The sequence below is a fragment of the Bos indicus genome, chromosome 15 (assembly GCF_029378745.1).
Source record: "Bos indicus isolate NIAB-ARS_2022 breed Sahiwal x Tharparkar chromosome 15, NIAB-ARS_B.indTharparkar_mat_pri_1.0, whole genome shotgun sequence".
Classification (NCBI taxonomy): Eukaryota; Metazoa; Chordata; class Mammalia; order Artiodactyla; family Bovidae; genus Bos; species Bos indicus.
In genome coordinates, this window is record NC_091774.1 from 55,400,740 (window position 1) to 55,425,461 (window position 24,722).

General features: G+C 46.0%; 1 protein-coding gene across 1 annotated transcript; it reads left to right on the forward strand.

The window, feature by feature from the left end:
* The first annotated feature begins 8,772 nt into the window (after positions 1–8,772).
* On the forward strand, positions 8,773–23,665 carry LOC139187245 (2-acylglycerol O-acyltransferase 2-like). The gene is made up of 6 exons (XM_070803255.1): positions 8,773–8,863; positions 17,354–17,532; positions 20,649–20,853; positions 21,167–21,341; positions 21,968–22,149; positions 23,511–23,665. Exons 1-6 carry the CDS (start codon positions 8,773–8,775, stop codon positions 23,663–23,665), a joined length of 987 nt encoding a protein of 328 aa, XP_070659356.1.
* The last annotated feature ends 1,057 nt before the right edge of the window (positions 23,666–24,722 follow it).

A 24,722-nucleotide genomic window follows, 5' to 3' on the forward strand; every position in this document is an offset into this window, starting at 1 on the left:
CCTTCAATCTTTCCCAGCATCAAGGTCTTTTCCAATGAGTCAGTTCTTCGCATCATGTGGCCAAAGTATCGGAACTTCAGCTTTAGTTCAGAAACTAGTATTTATTCAAAAGTCTTCCCCAGTGACTCAGCTGGTAAAGATTCTGCCTAATGATACAGGACACAGAAGAGATGTGGGTTCGATTCCTGGGTTGGGGAGATTCCCTAGAGAAGGAAATGGTAACCCACTCCAGTATTCTTGCCTGGAAAATTCCATGGACAGAGAAGCCTGGTTGACTACAGTCCATGAAGTTGCAAAGAGTCAGACATGACTGAGCACACATGCCTTTCTATAAATCTTGAGGAGTAAACATTTTTTGTGAAACTTGGTTAGTGCTATGACAATATTTTAAGATAGTAACTAGAATTATGACTGATAACATTTTACTTGGACATATCAGAATCTTAGGAACGCCATATAGTTTCTAGGATACCTGTATTAGTAAGATTTACCATACAATATAAGTTATTACTCACGTGATAATACTTCCCACATAATTCTGCATACAAATGAACCTAATTAGTTTAATATCTCTTTGAGATGTTTCAGGGGACCTCTGAAGCTTCCCGAAGTTAGCTAGAAGTCAAAAGTGCTTCATTAGAATGATTTAAGAAGTTTCATCAACAAATATCAAAAAGGTTTAGAACACTCAGTCAGATAGAATTATAGTCCATTGTGAAACAATAGCTGTCCATTTAGCCACATCAAGGCTGTATATTGTCACCCTGTTTATTTAACTTATATGCAGAGTACATCATGAGAAACGCTGGACTGGAAGAAACACAAGCTGGAATCAAGATTGCCGGGAGAAATATCAATAACCTTAGATATGCAGATGACACCACCCTTATGGCAGAAAGTGAAGAGGAACTCAAAAGCCTCTTGATGAAAGTGAAAGTGGAGAGTGAAAAGTTGGCTTAAAGCTCAACATTCAGAAAACGAAGATCATGGCATCTGGTCCCATCACTTCATGACAAATAGATGGGGAAACAGTGGAAACAGTGTCAGACTTTATTTTTTGGGGCTCCAAAATCACTGCAGATGGTGACTGCAGCCATGAAATTAAAGATGCTTACTCCTTGGAAGGAAAGTTATGACCAACCTAGATAGCATATTCAAAAGCAGAGACATTACTTTGCCAACAAAGGTTCGTCTAGTCAAGGCTATGGTTTTTCCTGTGGTCATGTATGGATGTGAGAGTTGGACTGTGAAGAAGGCTGAGCGCTGAAGAATTGATGCTTTTGAACTGCGGTGTTGGAGAAGACTCTTGAGAGTCCCTTGGACTGCAAGGAGATCCAACCAGTCCATTCTGAAGGAGATCAGCCCTGGGATTTCTTTGGAAGGAATGATGCTAAATCTGAAACTCCAGTACTTTGGCCAGCTCATGCGAAGAATTGACTCATTGGAAAAGACTCTGATGCTGGGAGGGATTGGGGGCAGGAGGAGAAGGGGACAACAGAGGATGAGATGGCTGGATGGCATCACTGACTCAATGGACATGAGTCTCAGTGAACTCCAGGAGTTGGTGATAGACAGGGAGGCCAGGTGTGCTGCGATTCACGGGGTCTCAAAGAGTCGGACACGACTGAGCGACTGAACTGAACTGAACTGAACCATGCACAAAACACTTTTCTCAGGGTCCACTTTCCACAAAAGTTCTTACCACTTTCTGTACCCAATACTTTGTTCTCCCATCCTGAAATGGCCACCTGTAAGTCAGTCCTACTTCCTTTTCCCTTCATAAAATGCAGTTGCTTTCCTCATACCTTCTTTACTGAAAACACACTTCCTACTTTCTTTAAGCAACCAGGAATGGATGTTTATATTAGTGTCCTATAGATTTGTGAACATAGGTACCGGTGATAATTTCTAAAAGCTTTTGTTTGCTTATAGAAAACATTTCAGGATGGCACCGAATATTATTTATTAATAGTCAAAAATCTCTTCAGTTTCTCTGTAAGAGGAAATTAGTTTTCAGTAATCAGTGTTTCAGAATCTTATTTCATTTGAAAATGACCTAGCCATTTAATAAATTTTATTGCTTAGTATAGCCCAACTCTAGAAATTTAAGTTGCCCAAATCTGGAGAGATTATTTTAGACAGATGCACCTAAATTATAATTATTTTTAATAGAATTTATCTAAAAGTTCCTATTTCATTAAAATTTTTTTTCACTTGAGTTGCATTCCTTGTTTACAAACTTGTAACAGATATAATAATTTTAACATTGGCACAATGAAAATATTACCCCTTAATGTTAATGACTCTTAGACATGTCTGTAACAGGAGGGAAAGGGGCAGGGCACAACTTTTGAAAGAATGACTTAGCCCAAGGACACAATATGAACTGATTAGAATCAAATGGGACCAAGATGGCAGACAAGACTAGACCTTGACCCTGAATCAGCAAGTGAAATGATACACCCAGAGGTGCCATGACAGTTCCAAGGCACTGTTAAAAGACCAAGGAGTGGGTGGTGGCTCAAGTCCAGGGAATCTCTGCCCCTTCCTCTGGAATAGTCCTCCCGCTCATTAGCATATGAAATTACCCAGCCCATAAAAACTAACCATGCTACATTTCATGGCCGTTGCAATCGCCTCTGTGATGGTCCACACTGTCGGTGGAGTGTTCTCTCTGTATCTGAATAAATCTACTTCTTACCTATCACTTTGTCTCTCACTGAATTCTTTCTGTGATGAGATGTCAAGGACCCAAGCTTCATTAGGATCTGAAACCAGGTACTGTGGGTTTTGCCTGGGTTCAAGTCCCAGCCACGTGGGTTCAAGTCTCAAGCAGGATTTTGGCTGGCCTCAAGTCCCAACACATGGGTTCAAGTCTCAATCTGTGGTAAACGGTTTTATGTCTACATTAGTTAAATCAACAAATAAACACTAATATCAGGTATTTAATACTGAATATTTTCCAGTTCACATGAACCTGAAAATCATTTATGTTAATTTCTCTTGTATTTAGAATTGTTTGATTTATAAGCACTTACTTTTCTTTGGGCCAATTATATTAGCACTCATTTACAAACTAGTTTCTGCAATTAGTAATATTATCCAAAGACAAAGACATATACCGAGACATACATATATCCAAATAGATACAACAAGGGATTTTGTAGCTTTGTTTTTCAAACTTAGCTATAAATCAGATATCATAATATAAAACTCAAATTGTAAACAAGAGTTGGAATAAGAAACTTTTAAAAAGGCATTGTTCCTTTCTTCCTTTTTTTTGTGCATGCAAAAATATCAATTTTGAAACATCAAAAGAACCCCATTAACTAGGTACTTGCAAGTATGAGCCTCCTATGTATTGAATGTGAATCTGGCTTGAGTGTTAGAGGTTGGCTTTCTGACACCCCTCATTCTGTTTTTAAGACTTTGTTTTTCTTTTCTCTTTTTTAAGACCTTGTCTTTCTTGTCTCTCTATGGCCACCATGGAGATGAGCAGGACAAGGAGGGCTGGGAAGAGAAAGCTTCAGAGGCACTGCATTCTTGCTCACAACCCTCCACCCCCACCCCCACCCCCACTGTTGCTTCACTCCCTTCCCTGATCTACCTCTTACCTAACTACTCAGCAAGACCACCCAGGCTTTTATAACTGAGTAACCCCCAGAATTTTGCGTGTGTGTCTTTTTTGAACCCTCAGCATCCTCCCAATGGATGATCCAGGGGAATGTCACAGGAGAATCCTTACCTGCCCTTTTCTGTGGTTCCCTAGGCCTAGAAAATTTTTCACTGGTCCCTGTGTCTGAGTTTTCCTGTACACTCAACCACTCCCACTGGAGGTTTCTTTTATATCCTGAGAATCTCTTTGTCTGCGTCTGGTCGCTTCCCTCACAAGAGAAACTGCAGATTGGATTTCCCTTCTTGCTTGGAGCCTAGGACACAACTCACTCACACGCACTTGATCACTGAAAATGCCCAAGCACCAAGGAAGTACTTGTAGCCCAATTTTCCCTACCTTGACTTGTGCACGAGGTTGCCTGGTTGCCTTAGTGCCAGCTTTCTCTCTCCCACGTAGCTCCCACTGTCCTCCAAACAGGTCTCAGGTTTTTCTATGACTTCTGCAGAGAGCCGGGTTCCAGTGTAGCAGGCTACCCATAGTGGGGTGGGACACATCTTCCCTACTATCAAAGTCCCACCTCCATGCAGGCACAGAGAACCTGGAGGAGCCCCCCAAATTGTGGGAAATAAGGCCCATCAGCCCAAACCCAAAGAATGGACTTGGAGACATGAGGTGCAGCGGGAAGCAGGGCTTTAAGACCTAAAAGTTGTCAGATATGGCAGAAAGTCTCAGAGGCTATCAGGGTTGGGCAGAGCTGGAGCCCCCTCCTGACATCAGGCTGCTCTTTGACGTGGAAGAAGTTCTCGGACATCATTCCTTAGGGGACAAAGGACCTGCTGGGGCCCAGCCTGGTGACACCGCTTGATGGTGACAAGTGGCACAGGAGTCAGTCAGCACAGCTCTGCCAGCTTACACCTGTCCTGACCCAGCCTCACCCTCTCAGGAGTGGGTTTTGCTAGGGATCCGAAAGTGGTAGAGATGGCAACATAGGAGCTACTGAGGGAGCAAAGGCAGAGAGGAAGGAGCAGTCAGAGCACAAGTGGGAGAGATTTCCTGGTGAGGGTCAGGGTCAAGGTGAGTTTTTGGGAACCTAAGGCTGAGGTTTAGGCCTTTGTGCAGCAAAGTTCTATTGAGATAGAGAGGGAGCAGGGCAGACAGGGTCCCTGAGGATGCCTGGCCTGCTGTCTGGGGGACTACTGTCCAGTCCAGAGGTCAGAATTGATCCCCCAGGTAGGGAGGAGCTCTGGGAGGTGCTTGAGCTGGAGTGGGTTATGGACCAGGTAAGAGAGGCAGTGGATGATGCCTCAGGCTGGACCGAGCATCTGTCTCAGTGACCCCACAGCAGGGCAGAGTCAGCTGTGTGAGCAACTTGCTAGTGAGAACCTACTACCTGCTGGGCTCTGGGTGGATGTTGCATATACACTAAGAACCACTTTCTCAGAACCTACTATGTGCTGGGCTGTCTGGGAGGATGATTCAGGTGTGGAATCTCAGTGTAACTAACAGTGACCTCCTCGTACAAATGAGGTTCATATCAGAGAGGTTAAAAGCCTTTCTAGAATCCTGGTACCAGTATGAAAGCCGCCTGCCCAAGTGTCCTGCTCTCACCTTGCCTACTGTGGCCTTAAATTCAGCCCAGTTGTACATTGAGAAGATCAATGGCACCAGCTATGCCTGTGGCCTCCCAATGCCACCTGCACTGCGTGCCCATACAGCTCACATCCTCTCCCATCTTCACCTGTAAATGGTTCAGCCATAAATGAGGGGTCAGTCAATGCCAGTTCTTCCTTGCCCCTTCCATTTATAAATGCCTGGAAGTGGTTTTAAAGACTTGGGAGAGTTTGTGTCAATCATGAACTAGGTTTGGATTTTTCTTAGATTCTATGTCTTCCTCTCACTCCCTGCCAGAGAGCTGACCTGAGTGTTTCCTTCTTCAGCAAGTTGAACTGATGCCATGTTGGTCAAGTTACATCCTTAGTGGGAGAATGGATAGAAATAGATGTGTTGGAAGATTCCTTCTTTCAGCTGCTTCAAAAGAGGTTCTGAACAGAAAACAACAGCATCAAACCCTGGTCTTATCTATAAATGTCAATGATGAAGGGTCAAAAGACTCTTTCTGCCTCAAAAAATGTTAAAAATGTCAGAAGTTACTGTTGGAATTGCCCTAGATTATGCTTCTCAATTAATTGTGGTTAAACATCAGGTTTTTGTATTTTTTCTTTTTTCTAAGATACCATGGACTTCTCTATTTGTAAAATAAAATATAAATTACCCAAGAAAAGAAGAAAACAAAGATAAACAGTTCAAATCTAACTTTCAATTATTAGTTTCAATACACATAGAAATACTGTGCCACATTGCTCTAAGGTTTCTGAGCAGTTACTCTTAAACTCTGTACTTACCTTGTCAGGAACCAGTAACAGGCAGCTGGTGGACAAGGCAGGTCCTCAGACCACACAGCAGCCGCACTGCCCCAGGAAGTATGGTGGTGCCTGGCTGTTGGCCTGCAAGGGGATTGTGAGGTGAGGCTCACAGAACCCCTGGTGGACTGCTGAGTGCTGTATACGGGTCAATAGGGGCTGTCGTCTCAGCACCTGATACCTGGTAGGATGAGGGGCTCTGGGAAGGGAAGGACTTGTCTGAGGTCTCACAGCTGGAAAGTGGCCAAAGCAGGACTGGTCTCAGCCCTCTTCCAATCTGCCTTGGACACTTTAGCCCAATTCAGGACCACTCTGATGGGCCATTTTGGTTCAGTTTCTCTCTCTGCCCAATTCCACTACCCTCCTGCCTCATAAACTTTTCACAGAGAGGAAATGCAATGAATAAAGTCATGTCCATTCATGATGAGGAATTGGAAATCAGGACCCCAACTTGATATCTCTCTACACAACAGGAAATAAGACGTCTGAGTTTACCAAGAAGGAGGGAGGATCTGCATCCATGGGACACTGATATATTCCAGGTGAGATGTAAATTGGTGCTGTTATTTTGCGAAAGCCTGACACCACTACTCTGTAGCTGGTGCAATCACATAGCCTTAGATCCAGCTGTCCCTCCGACCGTTGAGAGTGTGGGAGGGAGAAAGGACACAGAGACAGAGACCACTGAGAACGCTGGTGTCAGAGTTGACCAGAGGTTGGCTGTGGGAGTGAAAAGCAGCTTTCACATGCAAGAGATATTTAATCAATATTTATTGAATCAACAAAAGACTAGAACACAAACATATCATAAAATGATATTCAAATGAATAGTGAACATTATTTTTCACAGAGACATTTTTAATTACACTACTCTTTGCATCATGTATGGGAACAGTATGTTTAATTTATTAAGCCCAAGAGAAAAGATAATTCACTGACACAATGAAATATCCAAACATCCAAATATCCTCATTTAAAATTTAAAAGTACTTTAACTATAGACATTATCAGGTAGAGCAGAATTCTAATCCAGATCCTCCCAAATTAAGTTTCTATCTTTCAGAAAAGTCTCCTCTTGACAGAATTGTTTTTCCTGTAAGCTTAGTAGGTTCAGGAGCAGATTACCACAGTGCTTGCTCAACCCCAACAATTGCCCATGACCAGCTAAGTGAAGGATGACCATAACACAAAGCCTCCAGCACCATCATACACCTGCGCAGGGGATCTTTCAGCACATGATTTCTGATTCTAATAAGACAGCTATTACTGAGAATGGCAGCAATTTCTTCATCAGCCACTGACTGAAGCTTATTTGGGAAAATGGTATTCTTCCTGAGAGAATTGCTCCATAGCCTCTTTACTTATAGGCCTTTTTCTTCTCTTCTGAAGATGCATCTTTTCCAATCCTTATATTAACTTCAAACTTGGCCTGAAGCTGATGAAAGAACAACTTACCAGACAATCCACAAAACAGAGCCAAGGATGGAGGCTGCCATGTTGTCCCGCCCCATTAGATATTTTTAAATGCGATCTGCATTAAGCATTGAGAAACACTGTTAAGCACAATCAAGTATACAAGGAATCCCAGATCTGAGCAGTGAAAGTGCAGAGTCCTAACCAGTTGACCACCAGTGTAATGTGTAATGACTTTGGAAAACTCTATAGCTATGTGGAGACTGTAGAAAGGGTAGGTGAGGGAGCTCAAGTTCAGTTCTAGATAGGCTGTCCTGGAGGTGCCAAGGAGACTAGCAGAGAGGATGTCAAGTACCCACCTACAAAGTCAAGTCTGGAGCCCGGGGGAGGTCAGGCAGGAGATGCAATTTGGAAATGTTCATCCTGTAGACAGATTCCAAGGCCATGAGCCTGGATGAAGTCTCTGCAGGACAGAGAATGGAGAGAAAAGGGAAGGTCCAGGGACTGAGGGGACAGGAGGACCCTCAAACACTTAGCCTGGTGAAGGATAAGCGCCACTGTGGAGACCCAGGGGCAGCCAGAGGGGCAGGAAGCAAACCAGGAGAGGGTAGTGTCCATAGGCCAAGTGGTTTCAAGGAGAAGGGAGGGACCAACTGTGTCGGAGGCTGCTGAGAGGTCAAGACAAGAGCTCAGAATTGACTGCTGGATTCAGCAGCATGGAGACCACTGGTGAACTTGTCAAGGGCAGTTTCATGGAAGAGTGATGTCTGAAGTCTGGAGGAGGGAGGACAGAATGGGAGGGGAGGGTGTTTAATGCAGATGGCTCTTTCTTGGGTTTTGCTGTGCAGATGAGCTGAGGAATAGGACAGGAGATGGAGGAGACGGTGGGACCAAGAGATATTTATATGGCAACTGTGATGGGAAGATATGTGAAGAGGAACCACTGACCTAGTAGGTGAAAGGAGACAATTACTGTGGCTAAGTAGTTGGGTAAGTGAAAAGAGGACAGGATTGCCCTATTCTTGCTGCTTCACTTGCCAAATAATGGGTAGGATGAGAGCAAAGGTGATCTGGCAGATAATGTATTGCCTGAGGAGTAAACTGTACTTCTCTTCCTGCATACTCAGCTAGGCTCAGGCCAGGTGTCTTTAAAGATTTCTCCTAGGAAACCAGTTCCTGCTGGGGCAGGTGCAATGAGATCTTAGGGCTGACTGGACACCCACCCCCAGGCCCCATAAATGCTTAGATAAATGCTGGCAACAATGAAAACCAGCAGGTGTCACAGAGCTCAGAGAAGCCTCCAGAGCCAGCAGAATAACCATTATGGTGGAGTTCGCGCCCTTGTGTGTGCCATGGAAACGCAGGCTGCAGACATTGGTGGTCCTGCAGGCGGTCAGCTGCTTGGTGTCCATGGGTAAGGACAGCTGGGTTGGAAACGGGCACCCTAGGGCACCTGTCACATCTGGTACACACTGTGCACTGATGGGGGGATAATCCCCAGCTCAGCGCCTGGAGATCACCGGGAATTAGGAACATCTTGCTCAGCTGGCCTTGAAGGAGCTTTGGGAGCTGTGTCTGACTAGTTGCACCAACCCCCAGCCCAGCCTGGGATCTGGGAGTGTCAGGAACAGCACAGGGAGGTGAGGTAGCCTTGGGCCTGGAGTTAGAGGGAGGGCAGCTGAGAAAAGGTATCTGGGCCCACTGGTGCCAGGAGCAGGAGCTTGTACTTTTCCCTTATCTGAGGACAAAGGGGAGGCCCAGGTGGGCTTTAGTTATAGAAGTAACATGGTCCAATCTGTGTGTGATAGGCTGCAATTCAGGGATCTTCTGTGTTGAGGTGTCTGGGGAAGACAGATCACAGGGAGCAGTTGTTAGCAATTCAAATTTGCACCAGCTTGCCCGAGCACAGGAAAGCTCCCATGCTGACACTGGGTTGTGGTGAAAGAAAGTGCAGTATTTACTGCAGGGACCAAGCAAGGAGTCCAGACAGTTTTGGCTCAAAACACTTGACCCCCTCTCCCTCCCTCTCTTGAATTTCAGGGAATGGCTTCTAGAGACTGGGTGGGGTAGAGTTGCTTGGGCACATGATCAGCCCCTAGACAGTTGTCTGATTGCTTGGTTAAGGTAACTGGAAGCCAACATCACCAACCTTCTGGTTTCCCCTGGTTTGAGGTCTATGGGCTGGTGAGCAACTTCCTCTACCTGGTGGGGGTTCAGTATCTGCAAAGAAGCTCAAAGATGAGGCTCAGAATACTATCTATAGCACTAGTTTTTGTTCAGTCACTCACTCATGTCCACCTCTTTGTGACCCCATGGACTGCAGTACGCCAGCCTTCCCTGTTCTTCACTACCTCCCGGAGTTGGCTCAAACTCATGTCCATTGAGTCAATGATGCCATCCAATCATCTCATGCTCTGTTGTCCCCTTCTTCTCCTACCTTCAATCATTCCTAGCATCAGGGTCTTTTCCAATGCAAAGAGTTAGCTCTTTGCATCAGGTGGCCGAAGTATTGTAGCTTCAACTTCAGCATCAGTCCTTCCAGTGAATATTCAGGATTGATTTCCTTTAGGATTGACTAGTTTAATCTTTCTGTCCAAGGGACTCTCAGGAGTCTTCTATAGCACCACAGCACTCAGCCTTCTTTATGGTCCAACTCTCACATCCATACATGACTACTGGACAAACCATAGCTTTGACTAGACGGACTTATGTTGGCAAAGTGGTCTCTGCTTTTTAATATGCTGCCTAGATTTGTCATAGCTTTTTTTCCCAAGAAGCAAGTGTATTTTAATTTCATGACTGCAGTCACCATCTGCAATGATTTTGGAGTCCAAGAAAATATAGTCTGTCACTATTTCTATTTTTTCCCCACTTACTTGCCATGAAGTGATGGGACTAGACGCCATGATCTTAGTGTTTTGTTTTTTTTTTTTAAATAATTATTTATTTGGCTTTGCTGAGTCTTAGTTATGACATGTGGGATCTAGTTCCCTGACCAGGGATGGAACCCTGGCCCCTGCATTGGGAGCTCAGAATTTTAGCCACTGGTCCACCAAGAAAGTCCCATGATCTTAGTTTTCTGAATGTTGAGTTTTAAGCCAGCTTTTTCATGCTTCTCTTTCACCTACATCAAGAGGCTCTTTTGTTCTTCTTTGCTTTCTGCCATGGGCTTTCCTGGTAGCTCAGTTGGTAAAGAATCTGCCTGTAACGTAGGAGACCCCAGTTTGATTCTTTGGTCAGGAAGATCTGCTGGAGAAGGGAACAGCTACCCACTTCAGTATTCTGGCCTGGAGAATTCCATGGACAGAGGAGACTGGCAGGCTACAGTCCATGGACTCACAAAGAGTTGGACACAGCTGAGTGATTTTCACTTTCTTTTTTTGCCATAGAGTGGTATTAACTGTGTATCTGAAGTTATTGGTATTTTCCCTGGAAATCTCTATTCCAGCTTGAGTTTCATCCAGCACTGCATTTGGCATGATGTACTCTGCATATAATTTAAATAAGCAGGGGGACAATATACAGCCTTGACATATTCCTTTCCTAATTGAACCAGTTCATTGTTCCTTGTTTGGTTCTAATTGTTGCATCTTGACCTGCATACAGGTTTTTCAGGAGGCAGGTAAGGTGGTCTGGTATCCCCATCTCTTTAAGAATTTTCCACAGTTTGTTGTGATCCACACAGTCAAAGGTTTTAGCATAGTCAATAGGGCCAAATCCAGCCTCCTGATTGTATTTTTGTAGAGCCAGAGAGCCAAGAATGGTTTTTACAATTTAAATGCTTATATTAGAAATTATTTTATACCTAGGCAATATCCTCCAAATTGCCTCTTGAACCTCACATTCTGAATTACAGCTCTGAATTCTGAAACGATTCCTTACCCTGGTCTATGGAGGCTAGCAGTGGGCAGAGAGATGGGACCCCTTTTCAAAGATACTTAAGAGGTTGTCCACAGGCAGAATGTACAGACTGGCAGGAAAGTAAGGGTTTCCAGTGGGCCAGTAAATGCTGCACATGTAGTGAACAGCTGGCTCACGCTGGACATAGAGCAGGCATTTGGGGGAGGGGCAAAGAAGTGGCTGGAAAGGTCAACAGGGACCTGTCAATCAAGGTCTCAAGTCCCAGAAACATGGGTTACTTGTTTACTCTGTTCTTTTTTCTTTAATGCACACACTCTCACAGGAAGGTAAGCTCCTTTCAAACAGGTGGTCTTCTTCTCATCTGTGTCTCCAGCTCCTTGAAGAGTTGAGGCTGATAACTGTTGAATGAATGAATGAATGTTGGGAGCATGATGGGGCACAACAGTAGAACTGAATGTCAGGTCCTATCCTACTAGTTTGCTGTGTGACCTTAACCAACCTGCCTATCCTCTTAGTAAAGTGTGGTTTTACATTTTTCCTTCTGGGTATTGTGAGGGGAAAGAAGGGATCTTCCTTTCTCAGGGACTGGAAATACTCCCAAGTTTGGCATTGCCTGCTGACAGGAGTTAAAAGGTGAGTCCAGGGTGAGGTATACTGTGGGGTGAGGAGAGTTCTTTTGGTCAAGTGGAAATGCAAGCATTTTTAAAATCTTTTTTTTTCTGAGTGAAAAGTGAATCCATGTTATTGTAACTCATCCAAACAGAATATGTGTTCTAAAAGTGAATCCTACCCCGCAGGGAGCCACTGTGAACAACTTGGGTTTTATTCTCTAGACCAGACATGGGAGTTCTCATTTCATGGGTACAGAGTTTCAGTATGGGAAGATGAAAAGAGTTCCAGAGATGAAGGATAGTGATTGTTACACAACAGTATGAGTGAATGAATGCCATCGACAATACACTAAAAATCATTTCAGGTATATGCCCCAAAATAGGAATGCTGGGTCTTATGGTAGCTCTATCTTTGGTTTCGTAGGGTATCTCCATAGAGTTCTCCACAGTGCCTTTGTCAAGAAAACCATAATTTGAAAAAATCCAAGCACCACAATGTTCATTGCAGCACTATTTACAATAACTAAGACATGGAAACCATCTAAATGTCCATTGACAGAGGAATGGATCAAGAAGATGTAGAACATATAGATAATGGAATATTACTCAGCTATTAAACAGAACAAAAGAATGCCATTTGCAGCAACATGGATGCACCTAGAGACTGCTATGCTGAGTGAAGTACGTCAGACACAAAACGACAAATATTGTATGATGTCATTATATGCAGAATCAATTAAAAGCGTACAAATATTTTTATTTATTTACATATCATAAATGGAGTCATGGATGTAGAAAACAAACCTATGGTTGCCAGGGGAACCAAGTGGGGAAGGAAATTTTGGGGGATTTGGATTGACATATACACATTACTATCTATAAAATAGATTAGATCTAATAGATAGAGTGCCTGATGAACTATGGATGGAGGTTTGTGACATTGTACAGGAGACAGGGATCAAGACCATCCTCAAGAAAAAGAAATGCAAACAAGTGCCGGGGTCCAGCCCCGGTGGATCCAGGGAATTCGAAGCGGGGATGGCGTAGGCGAGGATCAGGAAACAATGGCTTAATTAAATGTTAATTAAGGATATAAAGAGTAATAGAATAAGGATAGCTCAGTGAGGAAATTGAGTGGAGAAAAGAGGCTGAATAATTCAGCCAGAAGGTGAGAGAAAGAACGACATGGGGAGACCAAGCTTCAGTGAACAAGGCCTGCACTTTATTTTCCAAAGTAGTATTTATACCTTAAGTTATGCATAGAGGATAATGGGGGAAGGGGTAGAGTCATGCAGTAAGCCAGGCTTTCTTCCTGCAAACTTATCATATGCAAAAGTTTAGGTGATTTGCATCATCTTCTGGCCCGCAGGCCTGTTAACATTTTAAGACCCTTTCTTCAGAAAACTTATTTTTCTCTAAAGGTGATTAGTCAGGTACCACCCTCCAAAAGCATTAGATAAAGTTGCATTCCTACAGGGCAAAGGTGTGGTGGGCTATAACAAGAAAAAGAATTAACTCAAGGGTCCCAGGTTACAAACATTAAAGCTACTACTTACACCAATTATATTAATCAATACACTGCCAGGGACACAGCAGGTAAGGGATATGGAGACTTAGCAGCAAACATTGGCCCAACAAGTGAAAAACCCTTCACCAATACAATTTCTAATCAATCTTTTAACTGCTCAAAGGAATCTGTATTTAGACAGTTTAGAACATCTCATGCCTCTCACAGTTGGGAGGCTCTGAGCAATCACATGTGGCCAGAAAAACCTATTCAGGCAGGCTAGAGGACTTCCAAAGGAGTTTGTAGGTTGAAACACTATCACACCCAGGAACTTTATTAACTGGAGCTGTAAGTTAACTCTTTTTTCAGAGAGAGGTAGTGGTGGACAGGCCCCCGTAAAGTCAGAGGTGTAGGTGAGAGTACAAAGCAGAAAGTAGGCAGACTCTGGTTTTGGGGGTAGATGCTCAAGAATTTCCAGGGGGACTCCTGAGGCTCGATCCCGCCTCTGTGTATGCCGAGCCTCCTTTCTCATGACCTTTGCTATGGGCGGAGCTCCTCACACCGGCTCCCAGCAAACAAGCAAAATGGGTTTCTGAGGAGGCTTTACAAATAGCTGTGAAAAGAAGAGAAGCAAAAAGCAAAGGAGAAAAGGAAAGATATACCCATTTGAATGCAGAGTTCCGAAGAATAGCAAGGAGAGATAAGAAAGCCTTCCTCAGTGCTCAGTGCAAAGAAATAGAGGAAAATAATAGAATGGGAAAGACTAGAGATCTCTTCAAGGAAATTAGAGATACCAAGGGAACATTTCATGCAAAGATGGGCTCGATAAAGGACAGAATGGTATGGACCTAACAGAAGCAGAAGATATTAAGAAGAGGTGGCAAGAATACACAGAAGAACTGTACAAAAAAGAGCTTCATAACCAAGATAATCACGATGGTGTGATCACTCACCTAGAGCCAAACATCCTGGAATGCCAAGTCAAGTGGGCCTTAGAAAGCATCACTATGAACAAAGCTAGTGGAGGAGATGGAATTCCAGTTGCGCTATTTCAAATCCTAAAAGATGACGCTGTAAAAGTGCTGCACTGAATATGCACTGAACTGAATAAGCAAATTTGGAAACTCAGCAGTGGCCACAGGACTGGAAAAGGTCAGTTTTCATTCCAATCCCAAAGAAAGGCAATGCCAAAGAATGCTCAAACTACCACACAATTGCACTCATCTCACATGCTAGTAAAGTAACGCTCAAAATTCTCTAAGCCAGGCTTCAGCAATATGTGAACCGTGAACTTCCTGATGTTCAAGCTGGTTTTAGAAAAAGCAGAGGAACCAGAGATCAAATTGCCAACATTTGCTGGATCATTGAAAAAGCAAGAGAGTTCCAGAAAAACATCTATTTCTGCTTTATTGACAATGCCAAAGCCTTTGACTGTGCGGATCACAGTTAACTGTGGAAAATTCTGAAAGAAATGGGAATACCAGACCACTTGACCTGCCTCTTGAGAAATCCATATGCATGTCAAGCAACAGCTAGAACTGGACATGGAACAACAGACTGGTTCCAAATAGGGAAAGGAGTACGTCAAGGCTGTATGTTGTCACCCTGTTTATTTAACTTATGTGCAGAGTACATCATGAGAAATGCTGGACTGGAGGAAGCACAAGCTGGAATCCAGATTGCTGGGAGAAATATCAATAACTTCAGATATGCAGATGATACCACCCTTATGGCAGAAAGTGAAGAAGAACTAAAGAGCCTCTTGATGATAGTGAAAGAGGAGAGTGAAAAATTTGGCTTAAAGCTCAACATTCAGAAAACTAAGATCATGGCATCCGGTCCCATCACTTCATGGGAAATAGATGGGGAAACAGTGGAAACAGTGTCAGACTTTATTTTTTTGGGCTCCAAAGTCACTGTAGGTGGTGATTGCAGCCATGAAATTAAAAGACTCTTACTCCTTGGAAGAAAAGTTATTTAATATGCTAGACAGCATATTCAAAAGCAGAGACATTACTTAGCCAGCAAAGGTCTGTCTAGTCAAGGCTATGGTTTTTCCAGTAGTCATGTATGAATGTGAGAGTTTGACTATAAAAAAAGCTGAGCACCGAAGAATTGATGCTTTTGAACTTGATGTTGTAGAAGACTCTTGAGAGTCCCTTGGACTGCAAGGGGATCCAACCAGCCCATCCTAAAGGAGATCAGTCCTAAGTGTTCATTGGAAGGACGGATGTTGAAGCTGAAACTCCAATACTTTGGCTACCTCATGCCAAGAGCTGACTCATTTGAGAAAACCCTGATGCTGGGAAAGATTGAGGGCAGGAGGAGAAGGGTACGACAGAGGATGAGATGGTTGGATGGCATCACCGACTCAAGGGACATGAGTTTTGGTGAACTCCAGGAGTTGGTGATGGACAGGGAGGCCTGGCGTGCTGTGGTCCATGGGGTCGCAAAGAGTTGGACATGACTGAGCAGCTGAAGTGAACTGAACTGAACTGAACTAATCTATAAAATGGATAACTAATAAGAACCTCTATAGAGCACATAGAGCATTGTTTATATGGGAAGAGAATTTTTTTAAAGTGTGGATATATGTATATGTATAACTCATTTACTTTCTTGTACACCTAAAATGAACACAACATTGTGAATTAACTATACTCTAATAAAAATTTTATAAAAAAAATACTAAAATACAAAAAATTGTTTTGATGATAAGTGTTATGTTTAATCTATATTTTACTACCATAAAAAATTGAATAAACATTACAAACTGCCCCAGACACAACACTGAACTCCCAAGCACGACGGCAAGAATATCTGTGTGTTGTTCACAGGTGTATCACCAGCATCTGACACACTGTAGGTGCTCTGAATAAAGTGAGCCTCTGTGAGCCCCAACCTACTTAGCTTAGGCATTTTACTACTATTCAGACTGGATCAAAATCTTGCCTCCTGGAAGTCAGCCATGAATGACAGGCCCAGCCTACCCTACTTTCATTTGGAGTACAAGTGGAGGTTGACCTTCTTAAAGAGTTTGAGAGCATGGTGTTAATATTTTCTAAGAATGAGGTCCATTGGCATCAGATTAAAGACAGCCCCACAGACCACCTGACCCTGAGTTAAAGTTGGGATTAGCCTGTGAAAGGAACTCAGAAAATCCTGAGTCTGGGATGAATTCCTCACTGCGCTACTCCTAGCCCTGTTGCACTCCTGATGGACAGGGCAGGCATGGGTTGCCCTCTTCTTCTCTCCCTCCTTCAGTAGGATAGCGTATAGCAGTGGAGAAAAGAGCTGAGCAAAAGCTAAAGAGCACCGGGAGTTGTATCAACACTGAACAGCTTAGTGTGGCCGGAACATGGGGTGCAGTGGGGCTGGAGCAAGAGAGAGCAAGACAGGCCACCAGTGGGGAGCTTGAAATCAGGCTGAGCTGTTTGAGCTGAGCCTCAAAGTTGTGATAAATCATGGGATCATGGGAGGATTTTAGCTAAAGGGAGGATCTATCTACAGACTACAAGATTATGGAAAGGTGTGCTGGGGGTAAACAGGAAGTGGAGACTGGGTAGAAATAATCTCTATTGTCTCTGGGGTCTCATAGAATGGACACTAGAAAGAGTTCTTCCTGTCACATTTCCACTAGGCGTCTATCGGTGAATATAGACAGAGAGGGAGGTGGAGGGGGAAGACCCAATGAGAAAAGTGTCTGGTGCTGTGGGAAAAAGTGAGTTTGGACTTAGTCTTACCTGGTCTCAAATCCAGGCTCAGGGTGACACTAATTGTGTTGCTTGTATTCCCTCTTCCTTGAAGGCTTGGGAAGCTGATTCCTTCCTCCCGGGGTGAGGACTGGACAGAAGAGTGCTGGGCAAATGGGGAGAGCGTGTTCCTTCACACTGCTGACCACTACAGCTTCTGCTTCCCTTACCAGCCATTCTCAGCTACGTGGTCTTCATAGGCCTCCTGTTCACAAGATTCTGGATCATCAGTATCTTGTATGCAGTCTGGTGGTACTTGGATCGAGCGAAGCCTTGGCAGGGGAGCAGGCACATTGACGTACTAAGGCGCTGGTCTGTATGGAAGTACATGAAGGACTATTTCCCCATCTCGGTAAGTATGGGGCTGGCTAGGGAGTGGTTCAGAGAAGGAAATGGCAACCCACTCCAGTGTTCTTGCCTGGAGAATCCCAGGGACAGGGGAGCCTGGTGGGCTGCCGTCTATGGGGTCGCACAGAGTTGGACACGACTGAAGCGACTTAGCAGCAGCAGGGAGTGGTCAGGACCATCGTCCCCATGTGTCCATGGGGAAGTGTGCCCCTGTGTTCAGTGAGCAGAATACTGGGCTTGGAGGCAGGAGAGAGGCTTCTACCACCATGTGGCCTGAGAAGAGTCAGTTTCTGTCTGGCTATGTTTTCTTGTGTGTGGAGATGTGGAGCCAATATGAGGATTGATGTATGAATGAGATTTGAAGGGCTCTGTGGGGCAATTGGTGAGGCACACATATGTATCTTAACACACAGGTGTAAAGTCCGTAGACTGTAAGTTTTGGGGTGAAGGACTCAATGATAAATACAAGGCATCAAAAGAGCATCTAGCCCACACTTTATCAGATGATGAAACTCACACCCAGAGAAGGAGGAAGGTGTGATCAAGGACACACAGCAAGTTCATTTTCTGATTTTAAAGTGTGTGTTTAGCTCTGAGGATAGAAGCAGAGCAGAGAGAACTCAGGATGGATCCTGCCCGCACTCCAGTGTGCTGTGTCCTGGGACAGAGCTTTGCCCCATTCTGAATCCTAGTTTCCACACAAAATTGATCCCTTGTATTTCATGTCCCTTAGTCTCTTACTCAGGGTACTTCATGTCCATTTTAGACATGGGACTCTGTACCCCCAAATCAGATGTTAGTAATGGAGGACCCTGAATTTGAGTGAACTGACCTTTTGCCCCATTCCTGAATCCCAGACAGACTAAACCCTTGGATGTAAGCAGCTGTGATGGTTGATTATCTACTGGGGATAGGAAGAGGAAGGCAGTGAGGACCCAGAGAGGTGCCAGGCAGGGACAGGCGGCCCTCTATGGACACAGGAGAGAAGACTGTATATGGTGTCTCCTCTGAGGGTGGACATCATAGATTCCACCACCAGGTCTGCGACATGCCAGCTGTGTGACCTGGGGTGAGTTACACATGCTCTCTGAGCCTCGATTTCTCCACTGTAAACTGGAGATGCTGTCACATACATCACTGGGTTGTGTGGAGTCCATAAGACATCAGGTCGTCCTGGAACCTTCTGAGGACAGCATGTGGCTCTCCTTTCACACCTGGAGCTGCTATCATTTGCACATCTGGCAGAAAAATGGTGCTGAGCTGTTCTGTGCCTGTCTTATCTATGTCTGTTCTGTCCCTCCTCTAGCCAGGTATCTCCCCCAGAGGATTTTTCAAATAGGGCACTGTTGACAATGTCTGAAACTGAAATTGCAGAAATTCCACCTGCACAGTGTTCAGGATTGTAGGCCGCTTGCAGTCCTGTGGCATCACTGCAGAGGGCGGGCAGTACCACCAAGTGGCCAGCAGAGGGAGCGATGACATGCACTTTGACCTCCCTGTCCTGGACTGAGGCCTGCAGGGGTCGCTGTGGAGCGCAGAGGCTGGACTCTCGTCACCTCCCAAGAGAACTTTCAAGTCCTCCACACAGCTTTACAGAGCAGGCCCTGCAGGGTTCTTAGGAGGTCAGGAAGCGGAGGGGCCAGGGAGTCTCTGTTGTCTACTGAAAACAAATGCACAACTCAAAAGTTGTGAGGGGTTTTGTTCTGGGACCTTACTGAGGACTGTAGTAAGACTCTTCGCGACTCCATGGACTGCCGCCTACCAGGCTCCTCCGTCCATGGGATTTTCCAGGCAAGAGTACTGGAGTTGGGTGCCATCACCTTCTCCGAGTAAGGAGATAGCCTCTCAGTAATCTCTGGGGAGCTGTTCTAAAAGGTAAGGGAGGAGTCAGAACTTACAGATTTTGCTGGAAAAAAAAACAAAAAAAAACCCAAAAAAACCCCAAAATCTATGTAGCCAAACTTCAGAAGATTACTTGCCAGTCACAAAAAGCAGATGTCTCAAGTTAGTAATTTTTGTCCGTTTCTAGTAAGGGAAGATGGGCAAGTCTGGGCTCACTGCAATTATTCCTGTGATGTGCATCCTCACTCTCTGTGACTAGTATCCTGTTTTCCTCCATCCTGAATTCCTTTCAAGGCCCATTGTCAGTGGCAGCTACAGTGGCTGCTGGCTTGAAGGCAGGCAAGCAACATTCCTTGTCCTAACAACTCTGCTGGGTCTACTTCACATCACAAGCCTTTGTGCTGTGATTCTATTAGCTAGGGCCTAATGGCACAGTTTTTAGTGAAATTAGGAGACTTCTGAGCACTGGAGCTTTCTAAATGCACCCTATGGGCTTCCTAAAGAGGTGATGGTGGAGAATCAGGCAGTGTTTCCCCAGGACAAGCTGCCTTCACCTCATACTGAAGATCAGTCCCGGAGCTGGGTTTCTCTGTGAAGATTTCATTATCCCGGAGCAGCAGTGTCTACACAGACCAACGCCTGACAGGGGTGCAGTGCTGTGGGCAGGCTGTGACCTGGTGTCAGGGAGTGCTGCAGACTTGGCAGGACACCTCCTTGACCCCTTTCCACCCACACCTGTGGGCATCACCAGGACTTCATGCCCCTTATCCTGGCACCCACTTCCCTGCACCCTGGGGTCTATTACACTGAGTCACAGGGGCTCAGGGGTCAGCCCCAACCTGGGACAGGCCTCCAGCTGCCATAGTCCTTGGAGAGATGCTCCTCCTGTGATGGCTCCTTCATTTTGGGAGGGCTCTGCCTGGGATTAGGTCTCCCTTCACATAGGACAGAGGCTTGTGTCCCTGTCATCCTGCCAGGAGTTCTTCCTCTGCCTTGGGCAAGGGTCTTCCTTCCCAGGTGGGCGGCATGGCCTTATCCATTCATGGGTCCATTCTGTCCCTCTTCATTTCATGGTCTCCCAGAGCATCTCCTCTGCTCCAGGCCTGCAGCAGGGACAAGGATCCTCAGATAGGCATCTCTAATCTCAGGACACTCACATGGGGGTGTGATAGCACTGGGCACGGGGGAGACACAGAAGAGGTCAGCACAGAAAGTCAGCAGGGAGCCCAGGGTGGTCACAAGGTGCAGCCCCGACTCACCAGGCTGCTGTCCCTGCAGCTGGTCAAGACTGCCGACCTGGACCCTTCCCGGAACTACCTTGTTGGCTACCACCCTCATGGGATTGCAACTGTTGGAGCTTTTACCAACTTTTGCACGGATGGCACTGGTTTTTCCTCACTGTTCCCTGGGATCCGCTCACATCTGATGGTGCTGAACTTGTGTTTCTGGGCCCCTGTCTTCAGGGATTATATCATAATAAGCGGTGAGTCTTCCCAACCCTGGGTAGCCCAGGTAGATGAGGTCTGCTGGCATGGGGGAGGGATTTTAAGGAGGGCTGCCAACTGTTCTGTACTTCTTGCAAGTGAGTGTGTAGTGGAGAAGGAAGCTAGACTCAAGGAAGCACTCCCCACAGCACTGCTCAGCGATCTGCTTGACTAGGGGTTGGCGAGACCTGAAAGACTCAGTCTGAGTCCTCAGAGAACTCCCAGCTGGGAACTAGAGTGGAGCCCAGCCCACATCCTCACCCACCATCCTGGCCCCCTTAAAACCACACTTCATCTTTTTCTTCCCTTCAGGGATGGTTGCTGCAGACAAGGAGAGTGTTTCTCACATTCTGAGCAGGGAAGGAGGTGGCAACCTGCTGGCCATCGTTGTTGGGGGCGTCCAGGAGGCACTGGATGCCAGGCCTGGAGGCTACAAGCTGGTGCTGCGGAACCGCAAGGGCTTCATCAGGCTTGCCCTGATGCATGGGTATTGGGAAGAGGGCTCTGGGTTCAACTGGAGATTGGCAAGGATTGTGTTTTGTTGGGAAGACAGCACAGATGAATACACATCCTATTTTGGCAGGGAGAGTCTCAATCCACTGACAGTGAAGATTCTGTGTTGGTGATCCATGTACTGTCTCACGCACAAATACCCAGAGAATGTTCTAGAAGGAATATCTTGTGAAGGGATTAAGTCTCAAAGGTCATATTGCTGAAAGTTTGCATTATATCTGAGACCTAGGGAATCTGGGACAATGGAGCTTGGGACATAGCTTAGAACTATTCTCCTATCTTTAAACATCTATGAAGAATACAAAACTAGCTGGGCTGGAAGAAGTTTTTCCAGAAAGTTTGGAATTGTTTTATATCTGCAGCATTCTGGATTCACTAGCATGTTACAACTGTCAGACAGTGGCCCTGAGACAAGCTGGGTCCCGCTTACAGTCACAAAGCAAGGCCGTGGCAGATCTGGGACACACCTGAGGCCTCCTACTTTTGTCCCAGGGCTCTGTCCTCTCCTCCAGTTCCTGCTCACTGGGTCCCTTCAGGAAGCTAGTGACCAGCTTGTGCCTTCTTGCCCCTCCACGCGCCCTCTCTCCTGTCTCCCTCTAGGGCAGATCTGGTGCCGATCTTCTCCTTTGGGGAGAATGACATCTATGACCAGGTTGAGAACTCTCCCGGCACCTGGTTGCGCTGGTTCCAGGACGGACTTCAGAGGGTCACGAGAGGCTCCATCCTGCTCGTCTATGGCAGCTTTGGTCTTATGCCCTACCGCCGGCCCATCACCACTGTGGGTGAGCCTAGACCCGGGCTGAGAGTGGGGAAAGGGCTACAGAGCAAAAGGTGGGCTTATGCTGCAAGGGAATATGGACATAGACCAGTACACACTTGACTTTGTGGAGCACACTTTCTAGAGTGTTAAACAGATACACAGGCAAGTAACCCTGATGAAGGCAGTCTAGAATGAGCAGAGTAACAGGGGCACGAAGACCAGTAGCCACTACTGATCACTGAGCCCCTGCAGTGTGTAAGGCACTGCACTGGCTCCTCACATGCAGCAGCTCAGTTTTCACACAACTTTTGAAGTGGGACACTCGTCTCCATTTTATTGATTGCAACTTGAGACATAGAGAAGATAAATCACTTCCAAAAGATCACCCTGGCCTTTGTAATAAAGTAGAGGTTTGATCAGGGTGTTTGACTTCTTATTGCACCAGAGAAGGAGAGTTTAATTCTGACCACAGGGTCTTATAAGGCTTATTGGAGAAGGTGAATACTAGGGAAGGGCATTCCAAGTCTGTTAGAATTATGTGTAAAGTAGCAGTTAGCAAGCTATGAAAAAGCGTCTGAGGAATTTTTCTGTAAAAAATGGGCATGGACTTAACACCATCTTTTCAGCTATTTGATCATCTCATTTGCTTTCTTCCTGAACTCCAACTAGGTTCCGATGGCAAAGGTGTGTTCTTCTGCACTTACCCAGCCATTTCTTGAGTACAGGCAACCCCTCTGCCAAACTTTCTTTGTGTTGTGTGGTAATATTCTCATGCACGTTTATAGTGTTGCTGCCTCCAGACCACTCCCAAGAGAATAAGACATGACAGCTGCTTTCTGAGCCAAGTAGAGCCAGAGGGAGGAGGTTGATAGGACCTCCCATGTCCTCTCTGGAACAGGGAACTGCAGGCCAGCATGGAGGGAGGGGGGAAGAAGGACGATGTGGGCCACCTCCTCCCAGCCATACAGGCACTTCCGACATGGCATCTGAGACTCCCAGACCCACCTGTTCCTGAGGCTAAGAGCACATCCCCAGAGCTACATACAACCTGGCACTGATTGCTCCTGGCTATGTGACCTTGAACAAGTTACTTAACCTCCCTGAGCCTCATTGCCTGAAAGGAATAATAGCAGGTTCTATCACCATAGGATTGGTAGGATGATATAGGAGATATGACATACAAATGCCAGCTGGTGGTATTGTTAACATATCAGAATCTTGGAGTTGCCTTAACATTTTTGAATCTATGACCCAAAATAGAATTGAAAGGGAGGGGGAAAGAGTGCATACTTGCTCAGATGACCATACTAGTGGGAACCCCGAGGGTCCCTGTGCCTTCAGGGGTTCCTGCTCTGGGCCACCAATCACATCTGTGTCTTGCAGTGGGGAAGCCTATCGAGGTGCAGAAGACACCTCATCCCTCTCAGGAGGAGGTGGACAGGCTGCACCAGCACTACATGACGGAGCTGGAAAACCTCTTCGAAGCCCACAAGCTCAAGTACAACGTCCCCAGAGACCAACACTTGGAGTTCTACTGAGTGCCTCCCCAGAGAAGGGGCTGCCTCAAAGGGCAGGGCTGGCATTAGGGAGGATGGAGGGAGGTGCTGCGATCCCAGAAGGCTTCCTGGAGATGTCTGTTGAAGTCATCTCCAGAGCCTTCACTGACTTGCATCTCCACCCCATGCCAGGCCCTGGGTCATAGCTAGCTTCTGGCAGAGGAGACCAGACTCTGGCATCAGTGATTTGCTCTCCTGTTATGACTCTTCTGCAAGGAACCCTCTCCTTGATCTGCCCACCTGAGAAGTGGAAGAGGTGCTTGGAGAGAATTATGTCTGTGTCTCTGTCCTCTGTGGCCCTGTCACTCAAAGGACAAGGGCAGCTCTAGTTATCAGGTTTCTCTTCCTCTGCCTTGAGTGACAGCACAGAGGCAGCCACAAGCTGCAGCCCTTTCTCCTACAAGCTCCATCATCCTGCATCCTGCCTGTCCCATCTTCTCCCTTCCTGAGCTGGAAAGGAGGACGAAGCCACAACCCCTGACTCATCCTGGCACCTTTGAGTTTCTGAGTCATCTGAGCCCTGCACTGGCAGCCAGAGGGGCCCACGAGATGGGGTAGGAGACTTCAGCTGTCACTGGCTGAATGCCCAAGGGCAGACCTCTTCACCCTCCCTCTGAGTCTCAATTTCTCTGAGGGACTAAGGTGATCTCTGACCTCAGCTCTGATGTCACACGAGCTGAGAGCTCCATGATGTAGCCCCTACTCCTCCTCTGTAACTTCAGCCTTGACCTTGATACAGAAGGGAGCTCCATAAATGTCAATTCATCAATGAAAGAATTCTGTTTCAGCCTTCTCTTCCTCCACCTTTCTCCCCAGCTGGGAGCCTCCCATATAATCCCAGCCTAGCCCTGCAGCCCTGCTGCTCTGTGGCCCCTTCCTGGATGGTGGATCTAATGGGCCAGAGAATCGCATGTTACTCCTTCCTCCCTGACCAGTCAGCTCCAACTTACACCTCTGCCCTGTTCTGTGGGAGACAAGGGGGAGGCTATGTGCAGACACAGGGCAGACCAGCCAGAGAAGGAACATGAGGAGTGAATGG